This window comes from Mustela putorius, unplaced genomic scaffold (genome assembly GCF_011764305.1).
Source record: "Mustela putorius furo isolate JIRA1106 unplaced genomic scaffold, ASM1176430v1.1 tig00537341_pilon_pilon_pilon, whole genome shotgun sequence".
NCBI classification, from domain to species: domain Eukaryota; kingdom Metazoa; phylum Chordata; class Mammalia; order Carnivora; family Mustelidae; genus Mustela; species Mustela putorius.
In genome coordinates this window covers 12,579-39,075 of record NW_025422463.1, presented here as the reverse complement: position 1 = coordinate 39,075, position 26,497 = coordinate 12,579, and the positions used below count along the sequence as shown (strand labels likewise).

The 26,497-nt window shown below is 37.8% G+C and overlaps 1 protein-coding gene across 1 annotated transcript; it reads right to left on the bottom strand.

The window, feature by feature from the left end:
* Positions 1–25,176, bottom strand: LOC123390394 (gamma-taxilin-like). The gene is made up of 4 exons (XM_045074378.1): positions 24,899–25,176; positions 14,019–14,322; positions 11,254–11,345; positions 1–33 (listed from the first exon to the last, which is right to left on the bottom strand). The coding sequence occupies exons 2-4, from the start codon at positions 14,305–14,307 to the stop codon at positions 1–3; spliced, it is 414 nt and encodes a 137-aa protein (XP_044930313.1). The 5' UTR covers positions 14,308–14,322; positions 24,899–25,176.
* Positions 25,177–26,497: the final 1,321 nt, after the last annotated feature.

Genomic DNA, 26,497 nt, shown 5'->3' with positions numbered 1-26,497 from the left:
TCATTTGCTTCTGAACATCCTGCTCTCCTCCAGCTAAAATTAACAAGAACTTTATACATTTACAAAGTAAGAACCCCTGACTTACACTTGACAGAACTGGAAGTACCACCATGGACTCTTTCCAGTACTCTCTTAATCAGTTGAGACATAAAAAAGTATGCACATAATTTAGGGAATGAAGAAAATCAACCTCAATGTCCATTTTTTTAATTAAAAAGAAAAACATCTTTTAGGAAAACTTCTTTTGAATGCATGTCATGTGGTTTTGCTTTTCTACAAGAACATACAAAAACTACTTTACTGAAAAAATAAGCAACTCTTTGTGAGTGAGAAGAAAACAATTCTAGACTTAGAGCAAATTATGTGAGTCTTGCTGACATTTCAATGACACTTTCATGAGGAAAAAAATATTGACAAATGTGGATTTATTGAACACTCCTAGAGGTGGGGCACCTGCGTGGCTCAGTCAGTTAAGCCTCTGACTGGGTTTAGGCTCAGGTCTAATCTCATGGGTCATGGGATCCAGCCTAGTCCTGCTCAGTGCTCAGCAGAGAGACTGCTTGAGATTCTCTCTCCCTTTGCCCCTCCCCCAACATGCTCAGGTAACTCATTCACGCACGCGATTACTCTCTCTCTCTAATAAACACATCTTAAGCAAACAAACACTCCTGGAGGCAATATGTTTACAGCTACTAAAAATGCTTCTGATTTCATTGAAATTCCTGCTGGAAAAGAGTAATTTTGCTTTTGAGTCATACTACTGTCTGGAAGTAAAGCACATTTAAACTGGTAATTCATTAACAGTCAGTATACAATTAACAAAACAGCAGTAAGTACAGGGAAAAAACAATTACTTTAAATGTAACTGGACTAAATTCGCTAATCAAAAGACAAAGAGTGGCTGAATGGATTTAAAAAAACACAGACATAAGTAGTTATTCACTGCCTACAAGAGCACCACTTCAGCAATAAGAATGCATAAGACTGGAAATGAGATAGAAAAATACAGTACATGAAAATGGAAACCAAGAAAAAACTGGGGTAACTATATATTATTTCCAACAAAATGGACTTTAGAGCAAACTCCATTGAGACAAGAAGATCATCCAAACAGATTATCAATCTGTGGATTTTTAAAAAGGTTAGAATAACATAACACAATAAAAAAAAAAAAAAAAGAACAAACAAACAAACAAAAAGGGAGAGACATCCCACCGAAAAGCAGAATGTACCCTCTTCAAAGTGCACATGCAACATTCTTCAGGATAGGTCTTATGATAGGCTCCATACAAAAAGGCTCCATACAAAGAGAAGACTGAAATCATATCAAGGATCATTTTCAAAACAATATGGTATGAAACAAGAAAATCAGTAACAAGGGGCAAAAAAAGGAAAACTCACAAATCTGTGGAGATTAAACATCGCACACTGAAAAACCAAATGGCTCAATGAAGCTCAATGAAGAAATCAAAAGAAATTTTTAAAAAATCTTCTGACAAATTCAAAGTGGATAAAACAACATACCAATATGGGATGCAGCACAAACATTTCTCATAGCAAAGTTCTTAGTAATAAATGCCCACGTCAAGACACAGAGCCCACATGAACCACCCTAACTAACTTTATACCTCAAGGAACTGCAAAAAAGGGAAGAAATAAAGCCCCAAATTAATAGAAGGAAGGAAACAGCACAGGTTAGGGTGAAATAAAAAGACTACAGACTAAAAAGGCAATAAAAAACATCTGTGACTAAGAAGTGATTGAAAAAAATAATTAAAAAATTGACAAACCTTTAGCTACAGTTAACAAGAAAACAGTAGGACTCAAAACCAGAAATGAGGGAGTTGACATAAAAACAAATACCACAGAAATATAAAGGATCATAAGAGCCCATCACACACAACTACAGAGCAACAAAAATTGGACGAACTAGAAGAAATGAATGAATTCCTGGAAACAGATAACCTATGAGCAGAATTCAGAAAATACAGAAAATACGAACACTCAAATTGCAAATAAGGAGATTAACTCAGTTAACTTTCCCACAAACGAAGGTTTAGGAACCAAGGGCTTTACTAGTGAATTCTACCAAGCTAGAATCAACACCACCCCTCAGTCTCTTCCAAGAAAAACTGAAGAGGAGGGAACACTTCTGATCTCATTTTCAAGAGGCCAACATTACCCTGCCAGTGAAAACCAGACAAGGACATGACAGGGAAGTAAATTATAGGACAATATTCCTAAGTAGCACAGATGCAAAAGTCTTCAACAATATATTAGCAAATCAAATTCAACAATACAATAAAATGACCAGATACCATGATCAAGTGGGATTTTTCAGGGATACAAGGATGGTTCCATCTTCACAAACCAATCAATATGATACACTACAACAACAACAAAAAATAAAGGATAAAATTTACAGGATCATCATAGTACATGCAGAAAAATCAATATCCATTTATGATAAAAACTTCTGATAAAGTGGATTGTGAGGAATCACACTTCATCACAATAAAGCCATATGTGATAAGCCCACATTCAACATCACAGTCCATGGGGAAAAGATGAGGGGGCGCCTGTGTAGCTCAGTAAAAGCATCCAACTCTTGATTTTGGTTTGGGTCATGATCTCAGGGTCTTGAGATGGAACCCGGTGATGGGCTCTGCACACAACATGGAGTATACTGGAGTTCCTTTCTCTCCATCTCCCTCTGCTCCTCTCCCTGCTGATACTCTCTCATTCTCCTCGTCCCTCTAAATGAATAAATAAAATTTAAAGAAAAAAAAAATCAGTGCTTTCCTGATCTAAGATCAGGAAAAAGACAAAGATGTCCACTTTAATTCAACACAGTATCAGAAATCTTAGCCATGGGGTGCCTCAGTGGCTCAGTTGGTTAAGAGCCTGACTTCCTGCTTTCAAGTCATGATCCAGGGATCCTGGGATCAAGCCCTGTGTCGGAAAGGGAGCCTACTTCTCCATCTACCTCTGCTATTTCCCCAGTCATGCTCTCTCGATCTATCAAATAAATAAATAAAATCTTAAAAAGAAAAAGAAATCCTAGTAAAGCAAAGCACATTCAACAAGAAAAAAATATTAATAAAATAATCCAAATTGGAAAGGAAAAAAGTAAATGGAGATGACATGGTATTATATATATCTAGAAAACCCTTACAACTCAACCAAGAAATTATTAGTATGGATACAAGACTCAGTAAAGTTAAAGATTATAAAATTAATATGCAGAAATCAACTGTGTTTTTTTCCTATATAGCAACAATGAGAATATCAGAAAGAGAATTAGGAGAATAATCCCTTTTACAATTACACAAATAATAAAATCCCTCAAAATAAAATTTAGCCAAGAAGATGAAATGAAAGACCTATATTGAAAGCTGTGAGACACTGATGAAAAAAAAAATGAGTAAGATACAAATAAATGTAAAGCAATTCCATGCTCATGGGCTGGAAGAATTAACATTTTAAGATGTTCATACTACCCAAGGCAATCTACCAACTGATGCAATCTCTATCCAAATTTTAATGGCATTTTGCACAAAAAAAGAACAATCCTACAAGAGGCACAGAACCACTATGGTGATTAGGATGGAAGTTTCTCAGAAAATTAAAAACAGAATTCCCACATGAGCTGGTAATTCAATGACTACGTATTTTACCAAAAAGAAAATGAAATATAAATTCTGAAAATTGTGTGTCTCAAAGTTTATTGCAGCATTACTTGTATCAGCCAGGACTAGAAGCAACCTAAGAGAAGTAGGTTCGAAAAACATGGTATAATGCACAATGGAATATGATGCAGCTGTAGAGAAGGATGAGATCATGTCATCTGCACCAACACAATTGGACCTAGCGGGTACAATGCCAACTGAAATGAGTAGACTGAGAAAGACAAATACCACATGATTAACCACTGTTAATCTAAGGAATCTAAGGGAAAAAAAAATCTAAGGAAAAAAATGAATAAACAAAAAGCAGAACTAGACCTATTAGCACAGAAAACAAATTGACAGTTGCCAGAGGAGTATGAGGATGGGCAAAATGGGTGAAGGGGAATGGGAGGTAATGGGTTTCCAATTATGGAATAAGTAAGTTTCAAGAAAAAAAGGTACAGTCCCTGATATTGTAATAGGGATATAAAGGGACAGATGGTGGCTATACTTGTAGTGAGCACAGCATAGTGTTTAAACTTGTCTAATCACCATGCTATACATCTGAAACTAATGTAACAACTGTTACAACAACCCCCCAAAAAAGAAAACTTTAAAAACAAAAACAAAATACTGTATCCCAAATGTCTCCTACAAAGAAAAAATAATGGATCAAAGACATACTTGAGACATAAAACTGTAAAACTTTTTTTTTTTAAGATTTTATTTATATATTTGACAGAGAGAGATCACAAGTAGGCAGAGCAGCAGGCAGAGAGAGAGGAGGAAGCAGGCTCCCTGCTGAGCAGAGAGCCCGATGTGAGACTCGATCCCAGGACCCTGAGATCATGACTTGAGCCGAAGGCAGCAGCTTAACCCACTGAGCCACCCAGGCGCCCAAAACTGTAAAACTCTTAACAGAAAACTTGGGGTAAAAGTTCATGACACCACGTCTGACAATGATTCCTGGACTTGATACCAAAGACACAGGCAAGAAAAGATAAAACAAGCAAACAAACAAAAAAAAAAACAAACAAAACAACTGGACTCCATCAAAATTAAGAAACTGTTGTACATCAGAGGCACTATCAAAGAAGCGAAAAGACAACACACAGCAAGGAAAAAATGTCATGTTTAAGTTCCATATCAGAAGAGATTAATATTCATAAGTTATAAACATAAATTAACTTAAGAACATAAGAACAAAACAACACAGTTATAAAATGGGCAGAAGACTTACACAAACATTTCTCTGAAGAAGACATATACACTACCAGTAAGCACATAAAAGATACACAATATTACTAATCATTACAGAAATGCACATGAAACTGCAGTGAGATACCATTTCACACCCATCAGAAAGGCTTTCAACAGAAACAGAAAACAACAAATATTGGCAAAGATGTGGAGAAACGGGAATCACTGAGCACTGCTAGCTGGCTACAGACACTGGGGGATACAAAGAATTACTATATAATCCATAAATTCAACTTCTGGGTATGACATGATATAACAGAAACTAGGTATATGAACAGATTATTTGTACACCCATATTCAGAGAAACATCATTCAAAACAGCCAAAAGATATAAAAAAATGTCCAAAGGATGAATACATGAACAAAATGTGTTATGCACTTTTTGTATACATGCAATGCATTATTATTCTGCTACAAAGATACATGCTAAATGAACTGAGATATGCTACATGATATAAAACAGGTGCAAGTATTTATGCATGCAGGCTACCACTTAAATGAGGCACCCAGAGTAGTCAAAAAGCACAGAGATGGGAAGTAGAATTGTGGTTACTAGAGGCTGAGGGAGAGAAGGAGTTACTGGTTAGTAACATAGAGGCTTGGTTTGTTTCTAGATGTGGATAGTGGTGATGGTTCACAACAACATAAATAAATGTATTTGATACCCCTGAAATGCATTACCTAACAGTGGTTAATATGGTACATTTAATGATATGTGTATTTTACCACAATGAATTAAAAAACAAAACAAAACATAGAAACACAAGACCAGGGCTGAAGTTTCATATGGGCCATCTACAATAAGGAACCACGAAGACTGAGAACAGGAATCAGGCTTCTGTGGACAACTGTGGGTCAGTGCAAGTCTTCAGTGAGTGAGAGTTGGGTAACCAGAAAAGATGGTTCATGACAACAAGAGAAAAAACAGCATGACAGCTACATTTGTCTCACACCTTTGGAAACCCAGGTTTTAAAAAGACAGAGGAACAGAAAGAAATTAAAGGGTGCACCTCCTAGCCTCAAGATATTTGGGCACTGAGAGAAGACCAAAAGGGAGTAATTTCCTTAGAGGAAAAACATCTTTCAGCAATGTAAGTTGAGGTACTGATTTTAGATACAGCTATAAATTCTGAAATTTGCATTTCATTTGGTACAGAGTAAGAATCAAAGAAAACCATGTTGTTTGGTTGGGGGTCAGAAGGAAGAAGGAAAGACATTATCCATCTCTTAGGACCTAATTTCCCTAGTCCTAGGCACTATGGCTTTCACTTATGGCCAGGAGGCAAGATTATTCTGGTAGTTTGGCTCGAAGATGGGGGGGCCCTCGGAATTGGGTTTCTCACAGACAACTGGAATCTGCAGCTTTAAACTGTATTTTTGTGCTATCACTTGCAAAAGTCTCCTCATCTATCCATTATTTTTTATTTATTGGAGCCCTCTCTATTTTTTTCTTGCTAATTGCAGCTGAAACTTTGTCAGTTTTGTTAATCTTTGCAAAGAAGCAGCTTAGTTTCACTGATCTTTTCTAATGGTTTTGGTCTTTTCATTGTTTCAACTCTGATCTTTATTATTATCTTTATGTATTCCTTCCTAGTATTAACTTGGGGCTTTGGTCTTTTTCTAGTACACTGAAATGTAAAATTTAGGTTGAGATTTCATGTTTTCGGAGGAAGGTACAAATTGCTATGAACCTCCCTCTGAGAAATGCTCTTGCAACCGAGTTAGGTATGATGGTATTCCCATCATTATTTGTCTCAACATTTAAAAAAAAAAAAAAGTCCTTCAATTAATTAAATTAATTCTTTTAATGATGGGCACTTTAGCACCATTATTTAAACCTCCACACATCTGTGAAATTCCCACTTTCTTTTTCAGCTTGAAGAAGTCCCTTTAACATTTCACATAAAGCTAGTTTAGGTCATGATAAACTCCTTAAGCGCTTTGCCTATCTGGAGGATTCTTTACGTTTCCTTCAATTCTGAGTAACATCCTTATCAGGTAGGTGTTCTTGGTTAGTTAGAAGTTTTGTTTTTGTTTTTTGTTTCCTTTCAGAACTTTGAATAATATATCGTGTTACTCCCCTTCTGGCTTGCAAAAGTTTCTTCTAAAAAATCTGATATGGTATTGATAGGATACCTATGTATATAAGGGTTTTGGCTTTTTGTTTGTTTTCTCTTGCTCTTTTAATAATCCCAGTCTTTAGCTTTTAACATTTTTAGTACAACATGGTCTTGGTGTGGATGTCTTTGGGTGCATCTTCTTTGCAACTGTGCTGCCTGGATCTCAAGGTCTGTTCCTTCTCCAGTTCAGGAAGTTTCACCTATCCTTTTCTAAACAAATTTTCTTCGTCGTCCTTTGTTCTCCAAAAGACAGAGCCTTATAACGCAAAATATTAATCCCCTTCATGTTGTCCCCCTAAGTCCCCTCAGCTTGTCTTCATCTTTTTTTAATTTTTTTTTCTAGTTTTTCTTTTTTGCTGCTTTTTCTGCTCTGATTGTGTGAGATCACTGTTCTTGCTGCAGAGTTCATGGACTCTTCTATCTTACCTAGTCTGCTGTTAAGCCCCTGTAGTGTACTTTTCAGTTCAGTTATGTATTCTTTTTCTCTTTGGCTCTTTCTTATATATTCTATCTCTTTGTTGAGGTTCTCACTGTTTTCAACCACTCATTTCCCAGGTTCAGTGAGCATCTTCCTGACAGTCATCACTTTGAACTCTTTATCAGATAAACTGCTTATTCTGTTACATTATGGTTTCTTATCTTGCTCTTTCCTTTGGAACATATTCCTCAGTTTCATTTTTCTTGACTCTCTTTCACAGTGTCTATGCAGTAGATGAAGTGGCCACCCCTCCCAGTCTTGAAGGAATGTTTTGTGTAGCATGAACAGCAGAATTCAGCAATGCCCTACAACTTGGTTGTCTGTCAGACCTTCCTGATTGTCCAATGGCCTACTTGTCCCTTCATAAACTCAAGGTTGTTCAGTGTACCAAGACCTGCCAGTGTCCCAAAGTACACAGATCTCAAAGATCACTAAGGTTTGTGCTGACTGGAAGCCAGGCCCCAATAACACATCTTAAAATATGCAAATATATGGAGTTCTGTAGGATCAGAAGCATAAGGCAGGCTGCCTGCCAGAACAGGAGATCTGGAGGTGCTCCTGGGTGAAAGTCATAAAAATCAAGATTCTAGATGAGCAAACAAGCTCCTTTCTGAGAGATACTGTTAGCTACAGTGAAGCAGTGGAAGAGAACAACAATGGCATACTCTGGCCTCTAAGAGGAGAAACTACATAGGGCCCTAGAAACAGGTAAGCCTGCCCCTTGAGCCAATGTTTCAGGACAAGCAAACAAGCTGAACATTTTTTGCACTACAGGACTTGATGCTATGTTTCAGTTCTAGCCAACGACTGTATCTGATCAAGGAGTACAACACTCTCACTTGACAAGGCATTCAAGAGATGTCCTAAGGCAACAGGACACATTTAAGAGCTCTTCTCTGAGAGAGACTAGTGCTCTGGAGTGGCTCTTTCAAGGTCTCTAGAAATGTTTACAGTCTGCCTATATAGGCGTGTCTATTAGAAGACTGCCCCTCAGACTGCAGCTGTGATGATAAAGTTTCTCAGAAAGACTGAAGATATGTTTTAGTTTGCCCTGGGGATGGTAGTCAGTGAAGAACTGTCTCTGCTTGTTACAGCCCTGGTGGGGAGTATCCAGACAGATCAATTTCCTCAGCCTAAAGAGCCAGACAACAAAGAGTTGTCCCTTTGGGAAGGCAACCACAAAATGGTCAGCAGACTGTGTAAAAGCTTCCCCCTGGGAATTGTGGAACATGCAGAGGGAGAGGTCAAAGATGCTACCTACCAAGGAAAAAACAATAAAAGAATGGTTCCCACTGATTGTAGCAGCACACATGGAGAATGCAAAGATGGCATCCACTAAAGGGGGAAACAAAAAGTGCAGAGTTAAGTGAAAAAAGGGCACTGATGGTCTTTAAGGATAGGAGAAGGGTATAAAAATGATACCTGCTATCACCGCAGTCCCTGAAGAGCATTCCAACATGCCCCTGTCCCTCAGGTCCAGACTAAAAGAATCAAATGAGCGTCTTTCACATTAAGTCCAGTTGCTTTTCAAAACAGCGGTTCTTCTGTGGTGGGCCTTAGGTCAAGTGTAATGTATTCACAAGCCCTTACATAGCAGTACCTCAGTTTATACTACCCTTTGAGTCTTGCCAATAGAAATCCTACCAGTATTCAAAGCCAGATTATTGTGGGAGTCTGTCTCTCAGTGGCAGATCTTAAAAGCTGGGATGTGTAATGTAAACTACAACCCTTTGTTCATCACAGAAAAGGTCTGGATTTGTGAGTTCCCTCCAGATTGTTGACAGCCATGTCGGAGACAGAATTTGTGTCTTAGTCTCTCCTGTCCACTGTGATGTTACCCTTAGCTTTTTTGATAGTGACATACTCTCAAAATGGTCTCACTGTTACATATCCTAAGTCTACTACTCTACTTTTTTAGGAAATTAGTTTTCCAAGAAACAAAGTATTAGAACTTTTTTTTTTTTCAAAACAAAATATACCTGTTTTATTACTCATAAGAACTACTGATCTGAATAAGATGAAAGATAGGTTACTCACTAGCATAAGTCTCTAATGTGTCACTTGCTAAACATATGCTGTAATTTTTACTGATGTCCTCCTCCTAAGTAAAAGCCCACTTGATTTTTGGTTTCTCTAAATCTAATCCCTGGGCCAACAGCTTTGGGGTCGTTACCTAAGAACTTGATAGAATATGGTATTTTAGCCATGCTCCCCCACCCCTGCCTCAAATCCAGTATAGAGTGAATTTTACATCTACTGAATCAGAATCTATTACAATCAAAATTCACCAATGATTTGTAGGAGTTTAAGGATTGCCCCTAGCCCACTATGCTAGTCAATTTGCTCTCTCCTGCCTAATCCTTTCATGCTGCCTGCTGATATCCTAACACCAGGCTAACTACCCAACCGTTCATCATTCTGTCACTTTTCTATGCAAATTCACATTTCACTCCTTTCTCCATCTTTTTTTTTTTTTTAACCACTTCTTATTTTTGATTTTCATCATGTGAGTGTATCATTACACACTGACTTCACTACCCAGTGGAAGCAGACATTTCCTTTCCTGAGGCCAGCAATCCAACACTCTGATTACTGCCATGTTTTTGCATCTGGACAATTTGAGGATAGGCCTTTTCATTGATGCTCAGTGGTTCCCACCTCTTACAATTTTTAGAAGATGCCAGTGGAGTATATGCATACTACCTGAAGGAATAGTAACTATTATTCTTTCAGTTCTATACGTAAAAGTCCATTATTCATGAACCATAGTATGTTTTGATACTGTGAAGTATCCAAGATATAGAGCATGATATAGAGTTGTTGCTTTAATAACACGTGTGAATGCATAAAATTCACTAAAATAATTTACATAAATATTTCACAAAACACAAGAATTTTGGCATTTACAATAGAACCAATAACTCTAAAAAAATCCCACTATTCTTCAAAAGATCTTATGACTTTCCTATTCTTCACTTTTAAAATCAGGGCAGGGTTTCCATGTTGAAGAGTAATTCCACATACGCCAAAAAAGGATTAATGTTACTTGAAATAACATAGGCCACTCTCAGAACAAATTATTTTCTATGAGTCAACTTCTTTGGAAGATGGAGGAAAAATATGATGCCTGCCATATATTGGGTGCTAAGGAAATATTTTTCTAAGAAACTACTAGACTACTTCATGTAATTCACAACTTCAGTCAAATTCCTTAAAGCTTTCAAATTTAATCTGCTTTCATGTCTAAAATCCCTCAATTTACATATGAAATTATTCCCTCACAATGTCAGGCATGTAAACATACAAGGAAAATGCAAACTTAGAAATGCTAAAACTAGGGCTCCTTGGTGGCTCAGTCAGGTAAGCATCTGCCTTCAGCTCAAGTCATGATCCCAGGGTCCTGGGATCCAGTCTCTCTGCAGGCTCCCTCTCCCTTACTTCCCTCCTCACCCCCATGTTCGCTCGCTCTCTCTGATAAATAAATAAGATCTTTAAAAACACATGCTGAAACTGAGTTTTACAAAATCTATTCTAAAACTCAAAAAGCAATAAAATGTTGTGTGTCACACCATTAAATGGGCCCATACAATCAACCTAAGCCTCTTCCCTTCAATTTTGTACAACTTTACTTTTAAAGCCATACCAAAATTCTATGTTAAAAATTTATCAAGCACACACACACAAATTTTGCTATATTTTACATAAGTTTTGCACCCTTAATACTCACAAGATCAGCGTATTTCTTACAGAGAGCTGCCAGCTTCTCCTCTGGAGTTGAAAGAGTGTTTAAAGCGTGCATCAATAATAACACTTCTTTTCCTGAAGGCCAATAAAAGGGGAAAAAAGTACCAGAAGGAGAAAATTAATCCAATCTGTAAATTCTACATAAATTTTATGTTCAAATATCCATGTTATGATGTAAGGGTGTAAGTCAGACACAGATTCACCAATAAATCAGGGTAACGATTAGGAGGAATCCCCTACCCCCAACAAATTTCTTCAGTTTACTAACATTATTAGCAATTTACTATTTGGTACTTGGACAGTAAGCACACCACTTCTTCAAAGTTTAAAAACTCTTACTTAACTGCTGATTCTAAGGTACAACATTTTACAAACGGTAGGAATGTTTTCAAAACCTTTCCACTGGCCAAATACAAATACTGAGAGACGTTTAAGACTGCTCATCTAGCACACTCTGCCTATCTAAAATGCACATAATCCACTGTGACTAACAACTTTTCCAATGACCAATTTGAGCTATGATTGTTTTCTGGTGATTTACCAAGCATATTCTGGGTATTTAGAGTCTTCTACCATACAAAACGATAAACTCAAAAGGCATGAAAGACCTCAATGTGAGACAGGAATCCATCAAAATCCTAGAGGAAAACACAGGCAGCCACCTGTGTGACCTCACCCATAGCAACTTCTTGCTAGACATGCTCCAAAAACAAGGGAAACAATAGGGAAAATTACTTTTGGGACTTAATATAAAAAGCTTCTGCACGTGAGGAAAACACTCAACAAAACTGAGAGGCAACTCATGGAATGAGAGAAGATGTTTGCAAAAGACATTTCAGATAAAAGACTGGTATCTAACATCTATAAAGAACTCATCAAACTCAACACCCAAAAAACAATCAACCCAGGCAAGAAATGGGCAGAAGATGCAAACAAGCATTTCCCAAGAAGACTTAAAAATGGACAGCAGACACAGGCGAAAATGCGCGACATCACTGGGCAAATCAAAACAATGAGATAATACCTCCACGGTCAGAATGGCTCAAATGAACAATCCAGGAAACAAGAGATGTTGCCGAGGATACAGAGAAAGGGGAACCCTCTTACACTATTGGTAGGAATGCAAAGTGGTGCAGCCACTTTAGAAAAAGTGTGGAGATTCTGAAGAAATTAAAAATAGAGCTACCCTATAAGCTAGCAATTGAACTACTAATTATTTACCAAAGAATATAAACACAGTGATCCAAAGGGGCACCCGTACCCCAATGTTTATAACAGGAATTTCTACAATAGCCCAACTATGGAAAGAGCCCAGATGTCTATCAACAGATGAATGGGTAATGGTGTGTGTGTGTGTGTGTAAAGGAATATTACTCTGCCATCAAAAAGAATGAAATCTTACCATTTCCAAGGACATGGATGGAACTGGAGGGTATTAGGCTAAGTGAAATAAGTCAGAGAAAGAGAACTGTCATGTGATTTCACTCATATGTGGAATTTAAATAACAAAACAGAGGATCGAAGGGAAGGACAAATAAGACAAAAACAGATGGAGCCTATTTGAAAGATGCTGATCTCTACGAAACAAACTGAGGGTTTGAGAGATGAGAGATCCTTAACTCTAGGAAACAAACTGAGGATTACTCGAGGGCAAGGCAGGGGAGGCAGAGTGGGGCAACTGGGTGATGGGCAGTAATGAGTGCTCATAATGGAAGGAGCACCGGGTGTTACATACGACTGATGAATTACTGAACTCTACCTCTGAAACTAACATTTTATTTAAGTGAATTTAAATAAAATTCTTTGCACACAAAATTTTCATTTTGAAACTGTTTCTTATTGGGTTAGAACAAATAAAGAGGGAATGAAATAATATATGTAAACTGTAATTTTATGAAGATTTTAAACTATAACCATTTACAACGATTTAACCATTTACAACCATTAAACTACTAAAAAAAACCTAAAGCTATATTTTACATGTATCACTGAGGCTGCCAATATAAAAGATACCTATCTTGTTTCAAGGAATTTTAAATACTACTCACATTCCTATAAATTTTAAAGTCATAAAGGATGGCAGAAAAGAGATTTTAAAAATTCCAAGTTAGTGTTAGGTACAGAAATCACTCAATTCAAACCAGGTAAATGCCAGTTCTAACAATCATTTTTTAAAATGAGAAGCAGCTCCTAAGGCAAAGTCAGGGTTTTAAATTTTATTTTTGAAATTTAACATACTACATTCTTAGCCCTAAAATGTCAAACTAACATACCAGAAGGGAGAAAAAACACCCTGAAATTCAGACTTATTAGCCTGCTTTCTAAGCCAGGGATAACATATCATGCCAAATTTTAGTAAATATTCTTTAAATAAACTGAGCAAAAACAATCTTCGTAGTAATTGGTCGATTAAAGAACCAAACAACAGACACAAGAATAGTGCTTCTGCCATATGGCTACAGACTTTTTCACAAAAAGAAAACAAAAACAGAAACAAAAAACATAAAAACAGTTCTTGATTATTTAGGTAAAATACCTTGGACCCTGTAACTAAGGCCCTCTCTTGCCACTTTTCCCTCCTGCGTAGAACTGACTGATCTGTTCAAAAATAACAGAGCTGGTTTTTTTTTAAACCAAAACCACAAATACCTGAAAACTGGACAGGTTCTATAGTTACCTGTGCCACAGAAAAGCTAGGTAAAATAAGCAGCACATAAAAATGTCCAACCACTGTGCAGAGAATATTACCTAAGGTTTTTCCTTTGTTCCTGTTGCACTCCGAATCTTCTTGACTATCAGAAGGATCCTTGCCAGCATCTGGTCCAGGAGGATCCATTCTTGACTCTTGCATGTAGTGCACTGGGTTCACCAAAATCCTGTTCTTTGTTATAAAGTTACTGCCTTCATCCTCTTGCAAGGAATTCTTATTACTTGTGCCAGAACAATCTGAGTCTTGGTGTTGAGGAATATCATTTGATTGAGAGTTACACAATATATCTGCTTTCACTCCTAGCCTGCAAATTCTAGATTCTTCCATTATGCCAATCACACGCTAGAAAGAATGAAGAGAAAAAAAGATCATGGAAGGGAGGCTAAATCAAATGTAATCACAGGAAGGAATTTATACAGTACATAAAAATACAGTTTTTCCATCCTACATTGCTGATGTCTAAATGTACTTTTTACTTTTTGTATGTGGTACAATCAATAGGCACATCATCATGGGCAGTTTTTCGCCCTTTCATGGTTGTTTACAAAATAATAGTGCAATTTTAAATTAAAGGAGGCAAAGAGTTAAAAAGAACTACCATAATGGTAGAATAGGAAGCTCCAAGGCACTGTTCTTCCAATAAGTAATATGCTGCCAAAATCCATCAGAAACAACTTTTGCAGAAACAACTTTTTCTCAAATTTTCTAAAAAGAAAAAAATTTTCTCAAATTTTTAAATTTAAAACTTCAACCCAAATGGAAGACTTTAGTGATAGAAAAGCAGCTGTTTTGCAGAAGGAAAGCACCATGGGATTTTAAACTTCCCACCTACCGTACTTCACACTCTAGTGGCTATAAAGATGGGAGCCCATACTCTTAGTGCCAGAGAGAACAATATGGAGATCATTTAAAGGATCATTCAACCTTTCTGGCAGCCCCCTGAGAAACCTGTATATGAGTATGCCTTTGTTATATGAGAGCTGTCCCAAGCCTGGAGTAGCTTCCCAGGAAGCTCTGGATAAAAACATTGTAGGCACAAATACTGCCTTTCAGCAGCCTGGGGTAAGGGACAAAACCAGGAAAAAGCAAGCAACAGAGAGAAAAACTAAGAAGAGAGAAACTGGAAAAAGAAATGATAATATGCTTTTAGAAGCTCTCACATTAAACTTATCTTTCATCTCTTCCTGGCCCTCACTCTGGCCTTTAAATAGAAGTGAAGGCATTTCATTTGAAAGCAAAGTTATAAAGACCCTGGTTATGCTGCTCAGAAGCAAGAAGAAATACTTCTTATATATGTTTCTTCTTACGTATGATGTAGACCTACTCTCTCCTTCTTCATTTCCTCTAATTTCTTCCTGTGCACCCTGACTTTAGCCACCTTAAGGAGAGAGATGGTTAGGGCTGAGACCAAGAATCCCCCATCCCCAAATGGAACCAAAGTCCACACACATGCATCCTAGTATGCTCGCATACTGTGAGGAATAGACAGAGTCAAATTTTTAGGTCTCTGCTTAACAACAGCTATCCAAGTCACTGACCCACCTGATTCTGTTTCACTAATGGCATCTGGGGCACACACCACAATATACCTAGGAAGTCAGACAAACTTGATTTGGCCTTATTCGATGTACTGTTAGTGCTGCCCCCAAAGTTAAATGTATAGTACAAATTACTATACAAATACATACATATATATTAGATATGAAGTATAATGAAATATATGAAGTGTATGAAGTGCTGCCAGTAGGGATTCTCTCATTTAGGAAACACACAAATAAGTACATTGGGGGCCCACAAACTCTAAAGACTCCTTTATGTTACAAGTCTCTATGATAAGGCAAGCAAAGAACAGCCCTCCTCACACACCAGGCGTATCCTTTTTGAAAAGCACCAATTATCTTACCTCGAGGCTCTTGCAAACAGTGAATACCTAGTGAATGAAATTCTCCTGAGTCTCTGGCCTAATATTTTTCTTTTGGGGTGGGTGAGCTCAGTATATCAGACTTACCACGTGGGAAAGGCCCAACAAACTTTATTTCTTAAATTTAAATGGTAGTATCAAGAATTTAGCCAGCAAAGTCTCATCTCAGTATTACACAAAGAAGTGGAAGGCATTATTTTGCAGATTCATTGCCTAAAGCAAAGACACTGCCCTAATAGGATTCACAGAGGCTCTCCAAACTCATGGTCCCATTTACGAGGTGATTCAGTTACAATGAAACTAAACCGTATGTAGCTGGCTGTGGTGGCTGTTTTATTGCAAATTATGAAGGACCAAGAATGGGTATAAACATTCTGCTGGTGGAGAGAATTCAAGGTAACTCTCATTGCTTTGACCTATATTCCCTGAAAAGCCTTACTATAGCCTCACTATTTGGTGTTTAGCTTAGAAAACTACCAATGAACACAGATGAACACAGTGGTAGATGAAAATCAATCACACCTACTAAATAAATCATCTGAGCTATTCATACAAATACCCAAGGCAACTAAAATGAAGCCATTGATCAAGCCTGCACTACTCAGACTGCCACCATTGCTAGCTGAATTATAGTCACTGCACTGATCATGGCAATGTGAACACCATTAAATGAAATTCAAAGCATCCTGACCTTTCATAAGCTGATGCTTCTTTCATTCCCCTAACACCAAAACCAAATCAATCCATGTGGTATATTCTTCAGGTACAAAATGGGGCCTAAAGGAATCAAACTTTGGCTCAGCTACTTGGATACTTCTGTGGACTGACATGGTCCTATACTGCAAGGAAAATGACCAGTTGTCTACAGCCGATGGGGTGTCCCTAAGATGATCGCCCACACAGGTCAAAGAAGTCAGAATGGATCTCTGCAGTTTGTAAAACTTTCCTCATCCCTCAAGTACCTAACCTTTCTGGACAAAAGGACTTCTACAAGTAGGGGATGACTGGACAAAACGTGAAGCTAAATCTACTAGATATGCCCATTTTGTGGCAGTTATAAAATCGAGGCACTGAGTAACAGGTTAGACTGAGGAGCATTGAGGAGGCAAAGTAATACTATCCTATGTCTTCCAAAACTGTTTCTCATTAAAAATATACTCTGGTGTGGCCTTCTCAAAGTGTTAAAATCTCTTTGGGTCTGACACACTGATGAAAGTAACTTCCAACCAGATAGCTCAGACGATAAGATTATTATCTTTTAAAAGGAAGCAGTAATGGATGCTCCAGCTCCTGCATCCCCCAAATAATACACTTATGTTGGTAAGTGACTGAATGTCTTTCCTGCCCTCATTCCTCTAGTCATCACCAAGTTATTCCAGAGTTCCAAGAAGGGTTCCATTATTCCATTCCAACAAATGGAATCCAGCTGACACAACTGACAGGGCAAATAGGACAGAGTGGTCTCAGGGAGGCCTTTCAAAAAGGCGAAGAGGATACAATTCAATTACTTAAATTATAAGATTTACAAGTTTCTCTAGGGAGCTAGGCTGTAAAGCACTCTAAAATTTTGCCCACTTGGGAACACATGATTTAAGTACTACTTTGGAAGCCCCCAAATCATAAACACTTTCTTTACAGAGGTACAAGATGTGCCTCTTCTTTCACAGAAGTTGTGCATTAACTTGAAACCCTCAAAAAACTGTGTCTTCTACCTTAGCGGTGGTCAAAAAATGATCAATTCTTTAAGGAAACACAACCAGTACTTGTAGACCATTCAATGATCCACACTCCACACCAGCGGAAAGGTCAACACTGAGCCTCATGGAAGAAAGCCATCCAACTTTCTGCAGTAGATCTGAAGTTAATCCTGCCACTTGGGCTCTTTCTGATGCTTGGGAGTCATGTTGACAGTATCCATCAGATAAACTGAAAAAATATGGTCCTAGCCAGATACTAATCAGATAGAACAGTGTGGCCAATGGAGTTGTGTACCCAAGGGAAAATTCACTAGAACCCATGACAGTGTTTCTGCTTCTCCTGTGGACAGAGACACTGCTGTCTTTGTTTCAGGCTATCTTTACAAGGATCTCTATACAACAAACAGCCTTGGGTGAAAAAACAGAAATCATGTCTACTCTAAAGCAGCAGACATATTTGTCTATTGACATGTTGCCAATTGCTGCTATAATAAATTGCCTTGTGGCTTATTTATTATTTTACATCAAAAGTCTATGGGAGAATCCATTTCCTTGACTTTAATGGAGGCTAGCTCCTGGCCCTTCTTTCCATCTTCAAAGCCAGTAACAGCAAACCAAGTCTTATGCACAATGCCCTCACTCTCACTCTGACTCTTGTCATCCTCCCTCTGTTATAAAGATGCTTGCAATTTCTCTGGGCCCATCCTGATAATCCCTCAAAATCCCCATCTTTGTAAACACATCTACACCAAGTCCCTTTGGCCAATAAGATAATTTACAGGTCGCTGTTTAAGACATGGGCATCTTTGAGCAGCCACCATTCTGTCACATTATAAAAGTCAGGTTCCCTAAGCTTAGGATTCCTCTTACGAAATCCAAACATCACCTGGTTCTCTTTACATCACCCTGAAGGAACTGAGGTTCAGGAAATAGGTGTGAATGTGAAAACTCTTGGTTATGTGTTATTGTAAAAAACTGTCTTCTGTCTCAAGATAAAAGTCATAAACTATTGCAAAAAAATTAGTTTGTAAGTGAAATTATTTATCTGACCCTATGTAGTTTCTAGTTACTGTGATTATTCAAATTTGGTTATTTGCAAGGCATTTTGCAGAAAATGAATTAAACAAGCTCACAAGAATAAACAATAGACAATATCTGTTCCAATGGGAAAATTCAAATGAAAATTAGAATTTTGGAAAATTTCATTCAGCCACCATGACTGGCAGACTCCAGGTACATAAAGACTTTACCGATGAGATTGATCATGGTATCAACAACTATGATAGTCTAATATTATAGAACATGTGAAAGAGCTATACAACTCAGTGACTCAATATTTTCCACAAGACAATGCATTACAAAACGACTCAATGGACAGGATGAATCGAAAGCATAAAACAGAGCTTTAGATTTTAAAAGAGCTCATTAGAAAAAGTTCTGATAGGGCTTAAGATTCTATATGGGAGTCATCAATGCTTTTTAAGTTATCTTAAAAGTGAAATTAAGTAACAGTTAAGTTACTTCTTAAGCCAAAAAATTAGAGAACTGTTGCCTTTGGGGGGTAAATAAGGATACCTTAAATTATTATCAGGCAAACCCAACTTTAGGGAACATGCCCTGGAACTGGGTAGGAAAACAGGGAGAGGAGTTCCAACCACTTCCTTTTTGATCAACTATAACTTATAAATAAGATCTCCATTTGTGAAGTGATTGGTATTATTAAGCCAGGATAATCCAAATAGGAGGTGAAATAAAGCATTTTCCCTTGTATCTTCATTGCTCTAGCTTAAACCATCTGCAACATAATTAGGAGCTATGCCACCTAAGAAAGGTTTGCTGTGTTTTTTCTGTTTTGTTTTGTTTGTTAACTGGATATATTATCCAGATACCACTACTTTACAAAATTAAGGTTACACTAGAGAGAAACACATGACTAAAAACAATGAAGCAGGGCTTCCAAAAACCCATTCCTATACTAAGCAATGATTACGCTCCCATAAAAATCCAAATTTAATTTTCTGAAACTCTGAAATATAATCAAAACTTACAATCACCACAGAAAGGCTAAATGAAGAAAAAAGCTACTGCTAACTACATTTTAGTAAAGGGATACTGAGGCTTTCTAATTATCTGCCTAACAGACCCTAACCATAGCCTGGAGGTAGCTAGCCTTCCTGGTGTGACTTGGCTGTTGGCAGAGTGGGTAACAGAAACCTTGTTCTTAAGCTCTCTGATGATGGATTTTGACCTACAAGGCAGCTCCCAAGGAGCCTTTGTTTTCCCCGCCTTAGAATCTCTCAGACTAGTATAGCCTCCTAGTATAAAATCTGAAGTAACAGCTGCAACCCCTATTCTGGGCTAAAAAGAAAACATAAGGCAAACAGCATGGAAATGAGAAATTTGAAAAAGAAGATACATGGAAGAGAGCTTTGAAAAGTCTCCAAGTATACCAGGGACTCTAGAAGACCAGACATATGAAAGTGAAGAATACACGCTCAGAAGAGACTTCAAAGACCCTACACTTTTACATCTTGCTATTTTCAAGGTGGTAGTACAAGCTAAGGCAAGTTCTAAATGTCCTGGATAAGTATTAAGGAGTTCCCCAAATGGAGCCCATTTGCAAAGACTGGGTTTATTTTTAGTTCCCTGTTTTCAAAGAAATCTGTTTCAAATCATTGGCTGACCTCTAGCTAAAGCCATACAAAACATTTATTACTTTTACAAAACAGCTCTTATCATCCAAAGCATAAAAAGTTACTAAACAACTACACCCCCAACAAGCACCAACAAGGAACAAAGCGTAGGGGAAGAATCTGGCTTCCAGAGTTCAATGTTCACCACAGCACATATCTTACTCACTGCCTTCTCTTAACCAAACTTTAGACAAGTTTCTCTCCTTCCTCATGCCCCTGAATTTGACTTACTCCTGAGTAAGCACAAAAACAAAGATTACGCCCCCTTAAGTAGGTCATCCACAGAAGAGTTGTGACATATTTTTCATCATGCTGTCTGCTCATTCTTTCCTTGCTTCATTTACCCTTGAAAAGTTTCTACTAACCCTGCTTATCCCTTCCAATAAAGGAAAAATCATTCTCTGCTTCTGAAATACTTTCAGATTTCTAAAATCAGTATGTTCTCCCTATTGCAGTAAAGTCTTTGAATAAGGTATCTTATCAAATCACAATTTGTTTTTGTTTGACAATAACATAATATTCACAACATTTATTTGTCAACAGAAAAATTACAAATTACGCAAAGAAAAATGGAATGATGCGCAAATCACAGGAATAATAAGATAAATGAACAGAAAAGGTCCTTGAGGAAACTGTAGCATTACATATATTTTGAACAAAGCTTTGTAACTATGCTCAAAAAGTTAAAAAATGAAACTTACACAAAGTGCTAAATCCAGGAAAATGATATATGAACAAAATAACAGCATCAGTAAAGAAGGATTTTTAAAGAACCGAATAGAAATTCCAGAGCAAAAAGTACAATAATGAAAGGAAAATCCATTAAAGAGAGAGGCTCAATAGCAGAGTTCAGCAGGCAGGGGAATCAGCAAACCAGAAGTTAGGTCAACTGAAATAGTCTGAGAAACAGAAAGAAGAATAAACACAATTAGTAGTGCATAAGAGACTTGTAATATACCATGAAGCAAACCAGCATACACAGAATGAAAGTTAAAGGGGAAGTGAAAGAGAAAGAGCCCCCTACCAAAAAAACACCTTTTTTGTTTTGAATAGCAGCCCCAAGATCTTTCACAGTTGATGAAAACTATTAATCTACACATTCAATGAACTAAACAAACTTTAGGTATGAAAACTCCAAATCTAGCCTTCACAATAAAAAAGGGCATTAAAACATTTCCAGATAACCAAAAGCTGAAGATGGTAACAAATGGTAAGCAGGTTAAGCGTGTTGATCACTTCATAACATATTAAAATGTTGAACTATGTTGTACCCCTCAAAACAATATAATACAGTATGTCAACCACAGTTCAATTAAAAAAATAAATAAAATAAATTTAAAGCAAAAGAGCAGATCCCCCACTACAAGAAATGAAAATGGTGATCCTGTGACAAAAGTGAAAAGGTATCACTCATCAATTCAAAGCCAATAAACAATAAACAATTCAAAGCCAATAAACAATTCAAAAGCCAATAAACAATTCAAAGAAATAAACAATAGCAAAGGCAGCTACATAAGAAAGCCAATATTATTACATTTTGGCTTTTATCTTTTTTTTCCGTCCATGATTAAAACAAAAATTACAAATATTAATACAACTATTCTAATCCATAAAGATATATTCTTAAGACACTGCAATGAAAGAAAGGAAGAGGGCAGAACTATACAGAAGTAGACCACTCAAAATAAATTGATGTTAATTCAGATTCATGTTATAAGCTGAAGCTATCAAATATAATTCCTAAAAAATAAGAAAACTAAACAAGATACAGAAAAAGAAATGAGAATTAAAATGTTACATTACAAAAACACAAACACAAAAGAAGGCAGCGATAGATGGAAAAAAGACCTAGAAAAACAAATTAACACAAGTGAATTTGTCTCTGTTAGTAATTATTCTTAATGTAAATGGAGTAAACTTTACAATTAATAAAACAAAGTATATAGGATGCCTGAGTGGCTCGGTCAGTTACTTAGGCCCAGGTAATGATTCCAGGATTCTGGAATCAGAGTTCAGTATAGGGATCTTTGCTCAGTGGGGAGCCTGCTTCTCCCTCTGCCTTTGCTCCTCCCCCTGCTTGTGTGCGCTCTCTCTCTCTGACAAATAAGCTTTAAATTAATTAATTAATTAATTAAGCAAGCATGACACTTGGATTTTAAAATGAATAATCCAGGGTGCCTTGGTGGTTCAGTAGATTAAGCATCTACGTTGGCTTTGGTCATGATTCCAGGGATCCTGGGATTGAGCCCTGCAATGACCTGCCTACTCAGCATAGAGTTTCACCTCTGGACTCCCACTCATGCTCTCTTTTGCTCTCTCTGAAATAAAGTATTAAAAAAAAGGAAAATGAATAATCCAACTACATGCCTTCTAGGAGAGACTCACCTCAGATACAAGAACACAAATTGTAGGACTTTTAAAAGACGGAACAAGATATTCCATTTAAAAAAAAAGGAAAAGTAGAGTAGCAATCTAAAACTAGATAAAAAGATGTTCTGGCAAAAACTGTTTTAAGAGACAAATGTGTTATATATTGACTAAAATGTCAATCCAGGAAAATTAACAATCACAAATTTACATACATCTAAGAGAACCCCAAAGGATATAAGCAATAACAAACTAAGTGAAAGGAAAAATAGGTATTTCTAAAATAAGAACCCAATAAAGTCCATCTTCTTGGGTAAAGAGGAACAAGATTTATTTGTTTTTATTTAATTTCCCCAATGTTAAAAACAATAATAATTATTTCGGATTCCTAAGAAAGAACAAAGGAACACTTAGCCTAGTGTTAAGTATTTTTTCAAGTTAGTGAGAATACTTAAAAATTAAAGAGTTTTAAAGTACCTATGTAAAAGTGATACATACAGATAGCAGATATTCAATTTTAAAATAAAAACTGAAAAACTAATATTTTATCATATTTTTCAATTCCATGTTGTTAAATAACAAAACTAAAAAAATGCTCAGAAAAGGTTTGGCAGAGGACTCTAATTTGGTAGATGAAATGAGACAGTTAAGGCACTATTAGATTCAGATTATTCATGACCAACTATTAACACAAAATGTCATTAGCCTGACCTTTTAAATTTAAATGCTAATTGAGGGGCATCTGGGTGGCTCAGTGGGTTAAAGCCTTTCTTTGGCTTGGGTCATGGTCCCAGGATCCTGGAACTGAACCCCCGCATGAGGCTCCCTGCTCACTCATACAGGAGCCTGCTTCCTCCTCTCTGTGCCTGCCTTTCTGCCTACTTGTATTCTGTCTGTCAAACAAATATATAAAATCTTTAAAGTAAATAAAATGCTAATTGAGTAAAACTTTGTTCCTAATTCAACCCATCTCTACTCTCATCCTAAGCAGCATAAACCAGAACTTAGTCCATAATAGCAATTTGTTTTTGAGTTTAAATCAGACTTGTTCCTGAGGGAAAGACCCTCAACATCACTGTCATATTAGTGACAATTCTGAATCCCTGGAGCATGTTGAATACATGGCTTCCCTTTCAATTCTGCAGGTATCTACTGGACCTTTCTTTCAAATGCATGAAGAGTAATAAGCGGGCAGAAAAGACAAGTGAGAAGTTAGCAACATCTTGTAGTGACACACGAAAATACCTGACATTTGAAACAGACCCTCAAAAGCTAATTCTTGACACTTAGATTAAACATAAACTTGACTTTTTAAATTCATTAAACTTGTTAGAAGATTATTATTCCGTAATTTCATATAGGAGTGAATGTCTCAATACGTCCAAGTGAAGGGAAAAAGAAACGGGGTTTTCATCTTCCAGAATCTTCCCTGCAATTCTCCATTCCAGGGCTATGAAAACAGGATAGTGTAGGGCAGTTCATCCATTGTGCGAACTTTTCCGAACCCTACACACTGAGCCAGAACAAGTCAAATTTTCCCAATCTTAAGGAGGGCTCCATCTTTCTGTATTCAGAGAGACAATGAAAATCCCTGACGTAAATAAAATAAGGAAATATTTTTAGGATATATCACAGATTGAGAGACTAAAGTGTATAGAAGAGGCATTCAAAGGTCAGGAACAAGAAAGGTAAGAAAAAACATCAATTAGAAAGAAGTTTCTACAAGACAACGTTTGCCAAGTTCACTGGACTGAGGTCTTCTGGCACCACCTCAGTGTCGACAAATCGGTGACGCCAAGAGCCAAGGTCTCAGTAACCACGCGGCCATAACAAGGTACTTCACAGCAGCCTACAATCCAGCGCCCGCGAAAAGTAAAGGAAAAGACCTGGAAAGGAAAAATGCAGCGTAGCGACAGCTCCCCCGCCATTATGAAACTACGCAAGAGCTCTACCAAGGAGCATCCTGCGCAATTCCTCGTGCACCCGCCGAAACCTGAGGGCTAGCTGTTGACCTCAATTAGTCTCCCGACGGTGGTGCCCAGCGCGGGGAGCACGGGGACGGCGGGGGCTGGGAGAGAGGACACCAGGCTCCCGGGGCCCCGCGGCGCCGTCCGCACGTGGCTGTCACACCTGGCTCACCGCTGCTTCGCCTTTCCTTCTCTCTCAGGAGCACGTCCCTAAACCCTAGCAGTTTCTTCCTCCTCATTCAATCGGACCAGGGATTAAAAACAAATACTTACTCCAACAGTGCTCCCCCCAGGAGGGAAGAAGGCCGATATTCGTCCGACGGGTAAAGTAAACAAGAGTTAAAAACCAGCTTATAAAAAACCGTATTCTCCCTCACCCTCTAATGCGGCAGCCAGTGGAGATCAGGGAATCTATCCGACGGACCTGCTAGGAATACCGGCCGCCTCCTCCCGCACGGCCCTTCTGACCTGAGTCGCTGAGGGTTGACCGAAGCAACCAAAACCGCAGTTTAACCAGCAGCACGGAAGCTCGTAAAACATACATCCCGGCTTCTGCACCCCCGAAACCAATCGCGCACACGAGGCCTTTCACGTGATCGGAAGAGGTTGGCTCCAGAAGAGAGGCTGGGGATGGGTGTGGGGAATATTGGGCTCGGCTTTTCCGCCTCTGTGCTGTACTGGCCGCGCGAGTTTGCAAATTCCCGGATGAAGACTTTGGGAAAAACCGACACGCCTTGCAAACGGCGTGTTCCCATCTCACCGAGCCTAAATAGTGTTTACAGCGTAATTCAGGATTTTGAGAAAGGAAAAGTAATCGCTCCTCTGCACGCATAGCCTATTGGGATTTGTAGTTTTCAAGGGGATCTAATGTTCAGAATGTGGAAAATACTCGAAATAGTATAAGTATTTAGTGTTTGGGAAGTTAATTCGTCATGGTCGTATAGAGTAATTATATGCTTCTGTTTTCCCTATTGCATTAAGCTATACGGCGGCCTCACACCTAGGAAAAGTGTATTGGCTATTATTATTTGCCTCTCAGATATCTGCACAAAGCGCCCCTCACCCACCAAACCATCATAACCTTGATTGTCCTTCACCAGTTTCAGATTACTGTGGGATGACAATCATGTTTTGTTAAGTGCTGACTGCCCCTCTCGGGCTTTAAAAACATAGCTCCACAAATAGTTGGCGTTTAATACTTGTTGAATAGATTCTACTGCGTGAGCCACTGCTTTCTTATTAGGTTTACAATACATTTCCTTTGCTGTTCCATTTTGGTTGTTGTAGTAATATGAAATGCTCTGAGGTTGCTCTGAGGATTCCTGAACATTCTGTTTCCAGTTGATAAAATCAAGACTTAAGACTTTTTTTAAAGGTGTAATTCACTCCATACAATTCTCCATGTTTTAAGTGTACAATTGAATAATTTTTACAGTATCTATAAAGATGCTCATTCATGGGCGCCTGGGTGGCTCAGTGGGTCAAACCACTGCCTTCCGATCAGGTCATGATCTCAGGGTCCTGGGATCCAGTCCCACATCGGGCTCTCTGCTCAGCGGGTAACCTGCTTCCTTCTCTCTCTCTCTCTCTGCCTGCCTCTCTGCCTACTTGTGATCTCTCTCTGTCAAATAAATAAATAAAATCTTAAAAAAAAAAAAAAGAGGTTCATTCACTACTATATAAGTCCAGAATATTTTCGTCATCTAACCACAAAAAAACTATACTAACAATCACTTCACATTCTCCCTAAGCCTAGCAATTGGTTTCTTTCACTTATAATAATGATGGTCGTATCCATTAGTTTTTCAGATCACTCTAGGGCTCCGTATAAACCCCGGTCTTAGCACATTTTCTTTATCCAATCATCTGCGA

Coding starts and splice junctions, on each gene's coding strand:
- LOC123390394 (XM_045074378.1), bottom strand. CDS start 14,307: ATGGAAGAATCTAGAATTTGCAGGCTAGGAGTGAAAGCAGATATATTG. Junction 11,346..14,018: donor GAACAAAGGAAAAACCTTAG/GTAATATTCTCT, acceptor ATTGGCCTTCAG/GAAAAGAAGTGTTATTATTG. Junction 34..11,253: donor GTAAGAAATACGCTGATCTT/GTGAGTATTAAG, acceptor TGTTAATTTTAG/CTGGAGGAGAGCAGGATGTT.